General features: G+C 51.2%; 3 protein-coding genes across 3 annotated transcripts; 2 read left to right on the top strand and 1 right to left on the bottom strand.

The window, feature by feature from the left end:
• Positions 1–52: 52 nt before the first annotated feature.
• On the top strand, positions 53–5,583 carry N7458_006009 (formin sepA; the record flags this gene model as incomplete). Its single annotated transcript, XM_056909391.1, has 3 exons — positions 53–1,200; positions 1,264–4,720; positions 4,783–5,583. The coding sequence occupies 3 exons, from the start codon at positions 53–55 to the stop codon at positions 5,581–5,583; spliced, it is 5,406 nt and encodes a 1,801-aa protein (XP_056765095.1).
• Positions 5,584–6,902: 1,319 nt separating this feature from the next.
• On the top strand, positions 6,903–8,617 carry N7458_006008 (tRNA modification GTPase; the record flags this gene model as incomplete). The annotated part of the gene is made up of 2 exons (XM_056909390.1): positions 6,903–6,998; positions 7,061–8,617. The coding sequence occupies 2 exons, from the start codon at positions 6,903–6,905 to the stop codon at positions 8,615–8,617; spliced, it is 1,653 nt and encodes a 550-aa protein (XP_056765094.1).
• A 3,234-nt stretch (positions 8,618–11,851) lies between these two features.
• Positions 11,852–12,676, bottom strand: N7458_006007 (putative C2H2 finger domain protein; the record flags this gene model as incomplete). The annotated part of the gene is made up of 2 exons (XM_056909389.1): positions 11,852–12,208; positions 12,272–12,676. 2 exons carry the CDS (start codon positions 12,674–12,676, stop codon positions 11,852–11,854), a joined length of 762 nt encoding a protein of 253 aa, XP_056765093.1.
• Positions 12,677–14,963: the final 2,287 nt, after the last annotated feature.

The following is a 14,963-nucleotide window of genomic DNA, read 5'->3' as shown; positions in this document are numbered from 1 at the left end:
CAGAGAGAGCGAGAAGAGCGCGCGAGTGAGAGGAGAGTGAATCTACGCCAAAATGCCCACCGGCCCGCCCGCCGACAAGTCCAGGCAAACGTCCGCTGGGAAGTCCTTTTTTGGGAGGAAACTGTACAAGGAGAGGCCGGGAGATGAGCGCTCTGATGGATACGGGGGTTCCTACGACAGCCTCGCGCCGCCCGCTAGTGTGGCCGGTTCTCGCTCGTCACGATACTCGAAGCGCTCGTCAATCCAATCTGTCGATATGACTGGAGACATAGACCCTGCCAGCCTCGCTCCCACGTCCGGAGTCATCACGTCCATTCCCTACGACAGTATGCCCTCCGACACGAAAACACCTACCTCGATCGAAAGCATGTCCCGCCCTGACTCCTCCCGCCACGAACCCTCGCCCAACAACCTTGGCAAGTCTGGTGGTGACTTCCACCAATATCCTACCTGGACGTCTTCCTCTGCGCCGAACGGATACACCTCCCATCCCTCCGGCCCTCGCCCACCCCCTCACACCTCGGGCATGACCATGACCGGCAGTACATCCGGAGACCGGGGCACACGATACCAACAATGGGGTCGCCCTGGTAGTTCCGCCGCGAATCACTCGATAGACTCATCCTCCAATTCTCGCACATCACTTGATCAGACCAGTTTATATTCGTCGCATTCTTCCAATACCCGTGGCTCGAACTATTTCTCCGCTGACGGCTCCTCCCGCACCCTCACCCCTTCCCATTCGAGTGACCGCAATACCATGTTCCCCGGCGGCAGTTCTGGACGTCTGTCAAACGCCGCAGCCTCGCACCAGCCTATACCCGCCGCAGTGCCACGTCCATCGGATAACTACTTGAGTCGGCCCCGGGACGACCGGATTGTGGACCAGTTGTTCTTGGAATTGATGCAGAAGCGTGGATGGCAGAATCTTCCTGAGCAGGCGAAGCGGCAGATGCTGTCGTATCCGGCCTCGAAGAAGTGGACCTTGGTGCACCAGGATCGTTTGACGGAGTTGCAGGGGGAGCAGAGACGAAGACAGAATGCCCGCCAGACTCATGGGCATGAGGGGCTCTCTGGCCTGCTGGAGCGCGCAGATGAGGAAGGGAGTCCGGAGTGGTATGTGAAGAAAGTTATGGATGATACGATTACTTCCAAGCAACTTGCGAGTCTGAGTGTGAGTCTGCGGACGCAGCCGATCAGGTAAGTCGAACTGATGTATGCCATGTTGTCTTTTACGGTACGCGGAACTCATTTTGTATACAGCTGGGTGAAAGCTTTCGTCGAAGCTCAGGGTCAAGTTGCCCTTACCAATGTTCTTCAAAAGATCAACCGGCGCAAGGCTTCCGGTCCTGTTCCTGCTCCGCCATCGGGTGATAAGGACCTGGATCGTGAATATGACATTGCCAAATGTTTGAAAGGCCTGATGAATAACAAGTATGGTGCGGACGATGCTTTGGAACACCAAGGTGTTTTAGTTGCCCTTGTCAACTCGCTTTCATCCCCTCGCCTCAATACTCGGAAACTCGTGAGCGAGGTTCTCACCTTCCTGTGCCATTGGGGCGAAGGTCAAGGTCACCAAAAGGTCCTTCAGTCTATGGACAAAGTCAAACATGACCACAATGAGACCGGCCGATTCGATGCGTGGATGCGTATCACTGAAGTCACCATTGATGGCCGTGGAAAGATGGGCAGCTTGGTCGGTGCTAGCGAGGAGTACCGCAGCGGTGGCATTGGCATGGAGAATCTGCTGATGGAGTACGCGGTCTCCACAATGATTCTGATCAACATGCTCGTCGACGGTGCAGAGAATGATCTACAACTGCGATGCCATATCCGCGCGCAATTCATCTCATGTGGTGTCAAGCGGCTCCTCACGAAGATGGAGGGCTTCCAGTACGAGGTCATCGATAAGCAGATCGAGCGTTTCCGCGAAAACGAGGCCATCGACTATGAGGACCTCTTGCAGCGTGAGAACAGTAGTATGAAGGATAGCGTCGAGGGCGAGGTCAAGGATATGAGTGATCCCCTCCAAATTGCGGATGCTATTGCCCTTAGGATTCAGGGTACTCGTGCGCATGATTACTTCCTCTCGGCTATGCAGCATATGCTGCTGATTCGGGAGAATGCCGGAGAAGAAGGTCTGCGCATGTTCCAGCTCGTCGACGCTATGATGAGCTACGTTGCTATGGATCGGAGATTGCCCGATTTGGATCTCCGTCAGGGCTTGAATTTCACCGTGCAGAGCCTTTTGGATCGTCTGCACACTGATGCCGAAGCTAGACGGGTGTACGATGAAGCCCTGGAGGCGCGCCAGATCGCCGAGGCTGCCATCGCGGAGCGTGATGAGATGAAAGCCCAGGTGGAACTTGGGGCTGAGGGTCTCGTCAAGAAACTCCAAAAGCAGATCGATGAGCAGGCCGGCATTATTGAGCTCCAGGGCCGCCAGACTGAGACTCTCAAGGCCGAGGTCGCTGAGGTCCAACGATTGCGTGCTCAAGAATTGCAGCGCAATGAATTGGAGACCCGTGAGCTGTACCTTATGCTTCGTGATGCTCAGGATATTGCCGCGTCGAATGCTAGGAAACAGGCTAATGCATCGGAGGCCGGTTCCGCCGATCCATCCCAACTGCCGGGTATTATGGATCGCGAGCGTCTCATGGAGCGCCTTGAGCGCCAGCTTGAGCGGACTAAGACTCAGTTCAAGCTGGAAGGCAAGGTTTGGGGTCAACATGGTCCGTCTGACCGTCTCCGTGAGCTCCGTGAGCAGATGGAAGGGGATGTTGATGATAGTGAGGAATTCGTCGAGTCTACTCGTCGCACCCTGGACCCTGGTTCTCTGGGATCTGTCTACCGCAAGCGCAGCCATGTGCCCGGGATGGACCAGGGCCCGGATGGTTTGCCCATGTCTCCCGTCGATGAGGATGAAGAGGCTGTGTATGAGAAGTCTCGCTTGATTGAGTACCAGCGCCCGCGCATGAACCCTGCTCAGGCTACTGGCCTGCTTGGTGAACTTGCTTCCAGGGTGCCTAAATACGATGACGAGCCTGACGCCGTTGCTGTGGACGAGTCCACGAAGCCCGAGGATGTTGGTGATATTACTCCCACGCCAGAGGAGCCGGTTCCCGAGACCAAGGCAGAGGCGGATCAAAAAGCAATGCCACCACCTCCTCCACCTCCTCCTCCACCTCCTCCTCCACCTGGCGGTGCCAAGGCCATCGTTCCTCCTCCTCCTCCTCCCCCAGGTGGGAAACTTCCTGTTCCTCCACCTCCGCCTCCGCCAGGTGGCGCCAAGGGCATCCCCGGCCTTCCACCACCACCTCCCCCTCCTGGTGGAAAGATTGGCATTCCTCCTCCGCCGCCTCCCCCTGGCGGTGGTATTGGGCTTCCGCCACCCCCGCCCCCTCCCACTCCTGGACTGACTGGTGGCTTTACTCCTCCCCCTCCTCCACCCCCAAGCGCTCCCTTGGGCGCTGGCTGGAGACCTACGTATATGGTTGATGACGATTTATCCTCTTCAATCACCGGCATGCCTTCTATCCGCCCTAAGAAGAAACTTAAGGCTCTGCATTGGGACAAGGTTGATACCCCACAGGTAACCGTTTGGGCTGCCCACGCACCGACTCAACAAGAGAAGGAGCAGAAGTATACCGACCTAGCCAAGAAGGGTGTCCTCGACGAAGTCGAGCGCCTGTTCATGGCCAAGGAGACTAAGATCTTCGGAGCAAGCACCGCAGCGAAGCAGCGCAAGGACAAGAAGCAGATTATCTCTAATGATTTGTCGAAGAATTTCCAGATCGCCCTTTCCAAGTTCTCTCAGTTCCCGGCTGATGATGTTACTCGCATGATCATTCACTGTGACAAGGAGATCTTGGATAATATGGTTGTGATGGACTTTCTGCAAAGAGATGAGATGTGCTCGATCCCGGAGAATGCTGCCAAGTTGATGGCTCCGTATAGTCGTGACTGGACTGTGCCCGGTGCTGCCAGTTCTGAGCGTGAACAGGATCCGAGTGAACTTACCCGCGAGGATCAGATTTATCTCTCTACTGCTTTCGAGCTGAATCACTACTGGAAGGCTCGTATGAGAGCTCTTGCGTTGACACGCTCTTACGAGCACGAGTATGAGTACATCTCCACCAGATTGCAGGAGGTGGTCCGGGTCAGCGAGTCCCTGCGTGACTCGGTGTCTTTGATGAATGTTCTCGGTCTCATTCTGGATATCGGTAACTTCATGAACGACGCCAACAAGCAGGCGCAAGGTTTCAAACTGAGCTCCCTTGCGCGCCTCGGTATGGTCAAGGATGACAAGAACGAGACTACCTTTGCAGACCTTGTCGAGCGTATCGTGCGCAACCAGTACCCCGAATGGGAGGGTTTCAGCGACGAGATTGGAGGTGTCGTCGGATTGCAGAAGGTCAACGTCGACCAGCTGCGTACTGATTCCATCAAGTACATCAGCAATATCAAGAACGTGCAGTCTAGTCTGGATGCGGGTAACCTCAGCGATCCGAAGAAGTTCCACCCCCAGGATCGTGTCAGCCAGGTTGTTCAGCGGAGTATGAAGGATGCTCGTCGCAAGGCTGAGCAGTTGCAGCTGTACCTGGATGAGATGGTCAAGACGTATGACGATATCATGGTCTTCTACGGCGAGGACAATACCGATGAGAATGCCCGGCGGGACTTCTTCGCGAAGTTGGCTTCGTTCTTGATGGAATGGAAGGTTAGTCAAATGGCGAAGGCGTTGAGTTATCGAGTTGAGGTGCTAATTCGTTTCATTTACAGAAATCGCGCGAGAAGAATGTTGGTCTGGAAGAGTCCAGGAAGCGCACGGAAGCTTCCCTGGCTCGCAAGCGGATCAATGTCAACCTTGCCAATGGCGCTGCTCCCGAGGCACCCAGTTCGCCTGCTACTAGTGGAGCTATGGACTCGTTGCTTGAGAAGTTGCGGGCTGCTGCGCCTCAAGCTAAGGATGTGCGAGATCGTCGCCGTCGTGCTCGTCTTAAGGAACGTCATCAAGTTCGCGTTGCTTCTGGTCAGAAGGTGCCTGATTTCTCGGGTGCCGAGGGAGGTGATGGGTCAGAACAGCCTGCTGATGGCAGTGCCCAAACAGATGAGGATGGCCTGCTGAGCCCGCCCATTCCCGGAGAGGGTGAAGAAGGCGCTAAAGACGCTCAGATTTCAGAAGGCGAGGATGTTGCTGACCGCGCCGCCAGTATGCTCCTAGGTTTGAGGAGCAACTCTGATGCCAACGGGGAGCGCCAGCGTCGCCGGCGGGAAAGTGCCGATGAAGAACGTCGTCAACGCCGTATGAGACGACGTAATGGTGCAACGAGCGGGAGCAAAGACAGCGCCGATGGCTCTGGATCTGGTCTCGCACCCGTCCACGAACCGACCTCCCCATCACGGACGGACTCTCCCGGCGGTACTGACGACCAGCCACTGCCGAGCCCTCTGCAAGATGAATCCAAGCCCTTGGGGCCTCCCGAGATTGTTGTTTCTGAACAGCATGACGATGGTGCACCCGAACAAGATTCCCAGGCTGACGGATCATCTGCCAGCCATGCGATTGAACTATCGGATTGAGAGCAGATTGGACCCCTGGGTCACATTCATCATACTTGCCTGGCCGCCCCATAATCTAATGCCTGATAGATCCTCCCTGATGCCGTCTCGGAATGCTCTTTCTCTTTAGCTTGTTTATTTTGCATCACACCGCACACACCTTCATCATAGTCCTCGACCTGTATCATATCATACCCTCCTCTCCCTCTTCTTTTGCCTCACATCTCCCACCTCATCAGACCTACCACCCGCTACCTCCAAACTCCGCACTTTCTTTTCCCTTTTCTTGTCCACCTCCCCATCTCACCGTGATGAGCAAAGCATGGTGCCATGATACCATCGTCTGTTAATTGTGAAATTTCCTCCTCCTTTCTTCATCTCTTTATTTCCTTTTTCATTCCCCACATCTCCTCCCCACCCCCCTTTCGTCCTCTTCGTGTGCAATCTTTGGGCTCGGTCGAGGGTAGATTTTTGCTTCACATTCACATTCGCATTCGCATTCGCATTTACACTTGGGTGTCATGTTGCCTTGTGTGATCTTTCTCTCTTTGTACATAATTTCTTCCTTTTTTTTAAAGCCGCTTTTATATGCGTTCCTGGGCACGCCGGTGGTGTATACTGTCTGTGGCTGGGGTTGGGCATCGAATTGTATACTTTTTCGATGGTATATGGTCTTAGCTATCTTTTGTCTTGCTTCACTTTGTACTGGGTATGTTGCTCTAGAATGACGTGTAGGAGGATGCTGGTTCGTGGTGGTGGATTCGAAGGTCCTTGGGTGAGATGTAGATATGTCTATGTGGGATTTGGATGGAGTTGGCTTCGGGACGGGTTGTTGTAAATAGAGGCAGACTTCAGCATGATGATGCTTATCGTTCTGTGTCTAAGTATCTGATATCTGATGGTACGAATATCTTTTGTGGTATCTTTCCGAAAATTATGATACCGCTTATAGTGTTGTCTTTTTATAGGTAGGAGTCTAATTAAAAACGTCGTCTCTCATACTTAGTGTGCGGCTACTGTCTGGTAATCTTATCAGTCGATCTTGGTGCGATGCATACAAATATGTTCACGTGACCTGTTTCTTATCGCATCATTTGCGCCAACTTGATTCAACTTCCTCCAGCTCCGCACTAACCCCAGCTATCTGCATGCGAGCATCTCGCCCTCAAGTCTTGCGTTGGGCCTCTCCCTTCCGCCCATCATGGAAACATTCACATCCGAAGAGTTCAGGGATAGGTGACTACCCACTCGTCCGAAGTCATGTCCCGATCTCCGCGCGAGCTCCGCACCGAACTTCCAACCACGTCCGAAGCTTCTCATCTTCCCAACAACGACGGTTCATGCTAGATGCCGACTCAACAATATATGCGTTATCCACAGCACCAGGAAGAGCAGCAATTGCCGTCGTACGAGTCTCTGGTCCAGCATGCGCCTTGGTACGTATCTTCTCACGCTTGATCCACATTTCGCGCCTGTATACTAATAACGCCCTCCTTAGATATACAGGGCCCTATGCCCCGGCAAACCATTCCCGAAACCGCGCTTTGCGGCGCTTCGCACCCTATACCACCCCTCGCATCCGCCCTCCCCAAGCACTGTTCTTGACGCGGGCGCCCTAGTCCTTTACTTCCCCGGCCCGAAGACCGTCACCGGCGAGGACGTATTGGAACTACACATCCACGGCGGGCCCGCAATTGTCAAAGCTGTCCTCTCCGCTATAGCACGCACCAATCACCCTGACACGGTAGTCCGGTATGCTGAACCGGGCGAATTCACCCGCCGCGCCTTCATGAACGACTGCCTCGGGCTTCCGCAAATCGAAGCCCTGGGAGATACACTATCCGCCGACACAGAGCAGCAGCGACGCCTAGCTGTACGCGGGGCAAGCGATGCCCTCTTGAAGCGATACGAACGCTGGCGGCAGACGCTGCTCTATGCGCGTGGCGAGCTGGAGGCGTTGATTGATTTCTCCGAAGATCAGCATTTCGACGAGTCAACTGAGGAACTTGTAACCTCTGTCGCAGGGCAGGTGCGTGATCTGGCGGTGCAGATTGGGTTTCATGTGCAGAATGCTAGTAAGGGCGAATTATTGCGGAGTGGGATTCGGGTTGCACTGTTAGGGGCGCCGAATGCCGGGAAGAGTTCGTTATTGAATCGGGTTGTTGGGAAGGAGGCGGCTATTGTTAGCACCGAGGAGGGGACTACGCGTGATATTGTGGATGTTGGTGTTGACCTTGGGGGGTGGTATTGCAAACTTGGTGACATGGCTGGGATTCGGGCTGAGGTTGGTGGGTCTGTGGAGCTTGTGATTGGTGCTGTTGAGAAGGAGGGGATTCGCAGGGCTAGGGAGAGAGCCCTTGATTCTGATGTGGTGGTTGTGGTTGTCTCGCTGGAAGATGTGGGCGGGGATGTGAGGTTGTCTGTGGAACCTGAGGTCTTGGACGCCGTGAATGACTGTGTGGAGGCTGGGAAGTGCCTCGTTGTTGCGGTCAACAAATGCGACAAATTACCCGCTGATGAGAGGGGTGAATCGCTACCCCAGGCTCTGGCGAACACTATTTGTGATGTCTTCCCAGCTGTGCCTGCAGATCGAGTCTTTGCTATATCCTGCGATGAAGCGCAGCGCCGGTCGCTGCCTTCTGTTGGAAATAAAGGTCTGGGTCAAGCAGACCCGGGCAATTTACAGGCATTTTTACGAGGGCTCATTTCGACATTTGAACAGATAGCCTCGCCGCTTGGCACGGAAGGCGATGAACATGGTCAATACGATAAATCGTATTGGGAAGATTCATTGGGCGTCACACATCGACAAAGCTCGAATCTACAGAAATGTCTCGACCACCTGAACGATTTTCTATCCCAGGCCACCACTGCTGCAGCCTCCGATGCTCCCCATTACGCCCCTGACCGTGATCCAGCATCCGTCGAGGTTGAAATCGATATCGTGACCGCCGCCGAACACTTGCGCTTCGCCGCCGACATGCTGGCAAAAATTACCGGCAAAGGCGAGAGCGGGGATGTTGAAGATGTGCTCGGCGTTGTCTTTGAGAAGTGAGCCCCCCTTTCTGGAATCCCCCAGTGGTGCGACTAACACCTTTGTAGATTCTGCGTTGGAAAGTGATGTCGATGCTCATGGTACCCATGCGTCGTGGGAATACGAGATCTCGTGCCCCGGATATTCGGATGCGAAAAGCTCCTGGAACCCTTGCAAAGTGGAGTGGCGATGTTGTTTCAAGTCAAGTCCCAGTCCTTGCTGGGTGCTCCTGCTCGTTCTCGTGTCCATTGCGTGCCATTAAGTGGAGTGTTAAGGTGACGATGATGATGCCCGTCGCTGGGACTCGTTGGGCATTTGTTATCAGTTCAATTAGTGACACGTTGCTCGTCGTTCTCATCTGCGTCGTTGGCAGGTCCGTTGTATCCGCCGCGGCCCATTTTGAATGTGTGGACGATGCCTTGAAGTGTGAATAGAGAGGATATTATCGATTGAGGCAATATGATCAGATGCGGTGGATGGTCAATTGAAGAAGATCAATTAGAAAAGTTGATCAGTTGACTGTGATGTATGTGTACGATAGTGTCTGAACTGGTCGAAGTATGAAGATTGAATTATATCGCAATTTAATAGAGGCTCTGATCTGTGATGTAAAAAAGAAAAAACCCATATCGCCATGATCGACGACCTTATTTATAAAAAACTTTCATAAAGACAACTCCAGCCACTTTGACAGTTTCAAGAGGAAAAAAAATAACCCCCATAATTCCAAAACACATCATCGCCTGAAGTTGCGGCGCGATGTCTGCCTGAGCTCATCCTACCAGGTCCAATGAACCACGCAGTCTCCCAGCAGGTCCTCAGCCCCAATTCCCAATCCAGGAAACATTCTAGACGTGATTTCACAAAACCGCCCGAAGTAGCGCGAGAAATCCAGGAAATTACCAATATCGGGCACCCTCCGTCGCGACGTGCATGTCTGAGTCAGGGCGGACTCATACTCTTCGCGAGCGAAAACGGAGCAAGGAATTACCAGTGATCAGCTCCGCTTCCAGCTAACAACAAGCGCCCCTACTAGCCACGGGGGATCGACCAAGCCACAAATGTCCTCTTTCCCTGAGCCACTATCCATACACTCGGCACGCCCTAACCCAGGATTATCTATGACAAATACTACCGTGTCGTTAGGACGCCTGCGGTGGACAGGGACCGGCTTAGGTGAGTGGTTGATTAGTCGATGACTCGACTTGGGGACTATCGGCCTTTCAGCTGAAGTGGACAGAATCGTCGCGACCGTAGCGCCTGAGGCTCAGTGCAAATTGTTACAAGGGCCGGCACGGACGAATTATCGGTTAGTTACGTCGGTGACCCTTTTGGTTCATTTGATTAGTTTTGTTATGAAATGGTAACATTGGAGTTATTGTTCCTTGTAGAACTGTCTTTGCGTGTGCACATGTTAGAGGCGGAGAATGGTGTCAGTACTTGTGTCAGCTTTCTAAGAATAGCACCCGTAGTCTTAGCAGTTGCTTGGTTGGGAGATATACAATTGCCGGTTAGTTATCTGCTAGTTTAAACAAGTCACTACCCCACTAAATAGCGGTGGAAAAACTAGTCTATCTGTCAATCCCACCGGCCGGCAGTAGTACAAAACCCGGCTGAAGAAATTAACACAACACGACCCCAATCTTGCACTTGGAGCGTTGAGCTAACCGCGAACAGATAAAGAAACTGTCATATTTGGTGCATGCCGTTCGCGCCGGCCCGTAAGTTAGATGCTAAAAATAAAAATAAGAAATAAGAAACCCACGTTGTACCAGTTTCTTGGAGCTGGGGCCGGGGCCAAAGCGAAACATCAGGAACAATAAACATATGGGACACACGGCATCATGGATTGATAATACAAAGAGCCAGGAACATGGATGACTTCGGGTAGTGCTGGACTGATGCCGATCGCCTTCATTTTCCCGAATCATGGTATACGGTGCAACGGCTGACTCGGATGGATGATTGGTAATGATTACAATGCTTGAGTCTTCTCTAACAATCGAATGGCGTTGTAGTGTGTGTTACTTTAGCCGCCGAAGATACCCTGGAATAGTCTTTACATTTTCCTCTTTAGGCTCTGAAGACTGCGAACAATGGGGCCATTTTGCTGGTCGGGATCTCGCCGGATGAGAGCCGCTCAGAGGATTGACAGAGAACTGTGTAGGATTTGAGTAGGAGGAATTGAAGAGCACATGCCGCCGATTCACAATAGGGACTTTCAGTCTAAAAATGAAGGCACCATGTGCGTTTGGAAATGATGATAGAGATTGTTAACCACTGAAACACTCTCTAATATGTGTCCACTTTCCTTTGTGGACCTAAAGGATCTCCTGGCTGCTCATGGTCAAATAATAAAGAGACCCCGCGCTCAGAGATTAAAGTCAAAACCCTGTTGTGTAGGCACTGATTGATCGTGTGAATTTCAACCAAAGGCCGTAGGGGACCATCGGCAAATGTGGGAATTTTCTGTCAACTGGCGAGGTAGGCTTTGATCTATTGAGCTTTGCTAGTTGACCTCCAAGAGCACTCAAACTCTTGGTTTGAAGAGATTTCGAGGGTAATAGGCAGATGCCAAATGACGATAAGAGTGACGACAAGCCTACCGACGACAGCATGGTTTTTGGATGCCTAGAAAAGAAGGATATTAGTGGACTGCATGCCTTCAATAGCTTAAGGCTGACCAGTTCGAGCGACAAGAACGTCACTATATATAGATCGCCTCAGGGAATGCCAAAGTGCGTGGAGCGTGGTAATTGACAAACTATTTTATGCCTAAGGCATGAATAATGACTCGGACGGGTAGGCGGTGTTTCCGCGACGATCACAACCGCGGCCTACAGTCAAAACACCAAACAAATATTTAAGGGCATCCCTAGACAACACGCTCTTTGCCACGCACCTCTCGTCGAACCACGCACTATATCCGACCGTTAGCCCTAACTGCGACGATTCACAATGCTGGTTGTCCCTGAACAGACTCCGCAATCTCCGCTACAGACATTATGGAACAGCCGAAGAGATAACCGAAACCTGGAATTGGGAGGAGGTCATGACTTCTTATTGTGGTATTGGCCTAATCTAACATGCATGGGACGAAAGTGTGAAAAAGAATAAAAAAAGACAAAGAACATGACCATGCCCGCGTGCTCGCTCATAATAACCGCCTTGGAGAAAAAATTATCATACTCCACAGTTGTCAGAGAGGAGATGGAAATGAATCTGTAAAGTGCGCTAAGAGTCATTCGCACTGAGTCAGTCAGGCGAGGGCGAGTCCCGCTGTTGACGTTGACCGAGAGAGTCCCGCAAGAATGAAAATGCCTCATCTGGGCCCATGAGCCACATACAATCGACGGTGCCCTCAAGGTGCGAGGCAAGTTCGCCGAGAGTGGCCCAGCGTAGCAAGCAACTCTTGCAGTGGAAGTCGAAACCGGATGCCGAACGAATGTAAAAGTCTGCGGAGCCCGGCGTTTCTCTCACGAGGCGCATGACTTCCTCGAAACCCCCACAGATGCTGCTTGACTCCAGGTGCTGGATGATTGCTGAGAAAGTCTCAGCGGTGTTGTCGCAGCCCGGGCACCGGTACTCGTCATGGAGGTGTGTTGTTAGGTGCTTTGATCAAGTATTAGTGGTATTTCCTGGTTGGATGGGATAGAAATAAGGACATGAACCTACCGCGCGGCACAGCTCCATGTCCTTGAAGACTTCAAGGCAGACCTCACAGGCGGCATGCTCGTAGATGAGGTGTGTTTCGAAGCACCTCTTTGATGCCAGGAGGAGGTCGCACTCTTGGCACCAGAAGTGGGCTTCCGCACGATGAGCGCCGAGCATTTCTTCATCGGTGTAATCCATCTTGCCAGCACAATTTGGGCAGAAGTGATGGTACTCCCAGTCCTTCAGGTGCTCCGTGAGCTCGATCTCATCGAGAAACATCAACTCGCAGGCCTGGCACCAAGAATGGTGCACGGCAGCTTGGCAGTGCGAATAGATGGCGTCGTAGGAGGAGTACTGGACTTGACAGATACGGCAATAGAACTTGCCGTCTTGAGAGATAACATGTTCACCGAACAAAAATGCCATCTTGGTGGATGTAAGTAATGATTTTTGCTGGTTGGAGTGGGAAACGCGAGGGAAGGAAGATGTTGAGATGAAGTGGGAGAAGAAAAGAGACAGATGCACAAAAAAGGTATTTCCTCCTTCTACAATCGATAAAGTCTCTCTGGGTGGGCAGAATATCTATATCGGAAGTGATAGGATGAGGCTGAAGGCCTCACATGTCTTCGTGCTCACCCCAAGACCTCGTGGCTTTCAGCTTCATCTCTTTTCAAATGCAATTTCCGGGTTAGATCTGAATCAAAAAAGCTTGGTTCTGGCACGTCTTTCAGTGGAAGTGGAAAAAGATCTTGTTGAGGATTGATCGGAAAGTTCGAACGCCCTTCAACATTATTGGAGCATTTGAGTTAGAATATATGATAGAACTGACCAACAAAAGTAGGTAACTAGTCATATTAACATGAATTAAAACCTTGTGTCTCGGTATATGAGCATTGAAAATTACATGATTTGAGCTTTCTCTAACTGCATTGTAGAAGGATTTCTGCAGTTTTGACATATGCAACCATCAAAATCTCATGAATTTCTAGATTTTTTGCTTGAACAATATTCTTATATTGAGGCGGACATTCCCCTTGGGCTTTGCTGATCATTGTGGAATCAGTTTCCACAATGGACCTGGATGAGTCTGCTGCTACGACTGGTTTCGCCTCATAAGCCTCCACTACCATCCGTGAGTCTGCCTCCGCGACAAAGAAAGTTTCGGATTGACATTCATCTCCGCTGGTGGAGGGGGCTCTTGATCTTCACCACGTTGAATGGTTTGTTCCTCGTCTTTTTCTGGGCTGTCCCATTGGACCAAACCCCATCTCACGCAGAACGGCAAGATCCCGAGATACCCCAGGAAGATGAAAATTGTTTGTGAAAGACCCACGCCGGAGATAAGCGTGGCTGCTATATTTGCGGTTACAAGTAGGTTGATATAGTAAATGGCCCATATCGTGTTCAATGCGAAGAATAATACACTTCCGAAGAGGAGGAATATTGAGGGTGTCTGGTGTTGCAAATTCAGTGGACGTTTTTGGAGCTTAATAGTTCCCAATGCACTTACCCTTATCCTAAACTGAGACTTTATGGCCTTACTAGACAGAAATATAGTCCAAGCTAAAATCCCCATGGATGATATCCATCTGGTAATCGACGTTGTAATCTCGATGTACGTCAGGTGATTTGCAATATCAGTCATTGCGCGAGTAGAATGACCGGAAGACCGAGCTTTCTGTGCCAGCATCTGGTGGATGTAAAAAGTCCAGTCAATGATAGAAGTTATCACGCTGACTCCAAGGATACTCCAGTGTAGGATCTTGATCCATCTAGGCGGTTTGGTTTCAGTCGCGAGAACCTGGAGGCTGACATGGATGATTTTGTAAAAAGTATAAAATACCGTGCAGATGGATGTATGTCGGAAGAAAGGTCCTAGAATAAATGCGAGATAGTAGAAGTCGATATAAGCCTTGGACGAATTGGACGTCTTTGAGTGACCCTGGCCTTAGGAAGGGAGAGCGAACATTTCGTAACTGCAAACTCGTGGGTTAGTACATGTTGATGAACATTCATTCCCATAGTATTCCCTTGAAGATGAAGCAACTCATAGAAACACTGAAGCGACGGACCCGGGATAGTCCACATGGGTAGAGCCTTGAAATCATATTTATTTCGCCGACGGAGTAATAGAAGCCAAGTCGAGCTGCCCAAAGCACAGATACAAACTATTATATCTATGCTGCATTTTGCAATTGTGAGATCGTTCTTGAGATTCTCCGCGACGGCTGCCGCTTGAGAGTTTGAAGTCGAAACTGAAGATGAGTAGGTCGACATTTTGCTGCGAATTAGCCGACTAGCAATTGCTTGAAATGGGGTAGCATCTGCTTTATGTACAATCTCATTTTGTGGCTTTCAAGCTTAGCAATGTCAACCAAGAGCATGAGTGGCCTAGGGGCACAGTGCTTTCATGCTGGTTGGGAGGATCTCTGGGGGATCAGCAATCGCCAAGGAGAAATCTGCGCCTTGCGATCAACTTGGGTTCTCACTGGGCAAACAGGCGCTTTGGGCCCCGAAATATCTCTCCAATTAACCCTTTGTGGCTATACCCTAATTGTCCTTTTTTAGAACGATATTGCGCCGTGATTAAGATCTTATTAGAAACCTTCTTGACGTCACTTCTCTCGCAGGTATATCAGACTCATTCTGTTATACCAAGAGGAAATGCTGGTCCAATAGCCTTGGAAGGGAAATGAAGATAATTCAGGATTCT

This window comes from Penicillium daleae, assembly GCF_028827525.1.
Source record: "Penicillium daleae strain IBT 16125 chromosome Unknown utg000006l_segment0_segment0, whole genome shotgun sequence".
Lineage (NCBI taxonomy): Eukaryota > Fungi > Ascomycota > Eurotiomycetes > Eurotiales > Aspergillaceae > Penicillium > Penicillium daleae.
Note: the sequence above shows the minus strand (reverse complement) of the source record. Positions and strands in the feature narration are given on the sequence as shown.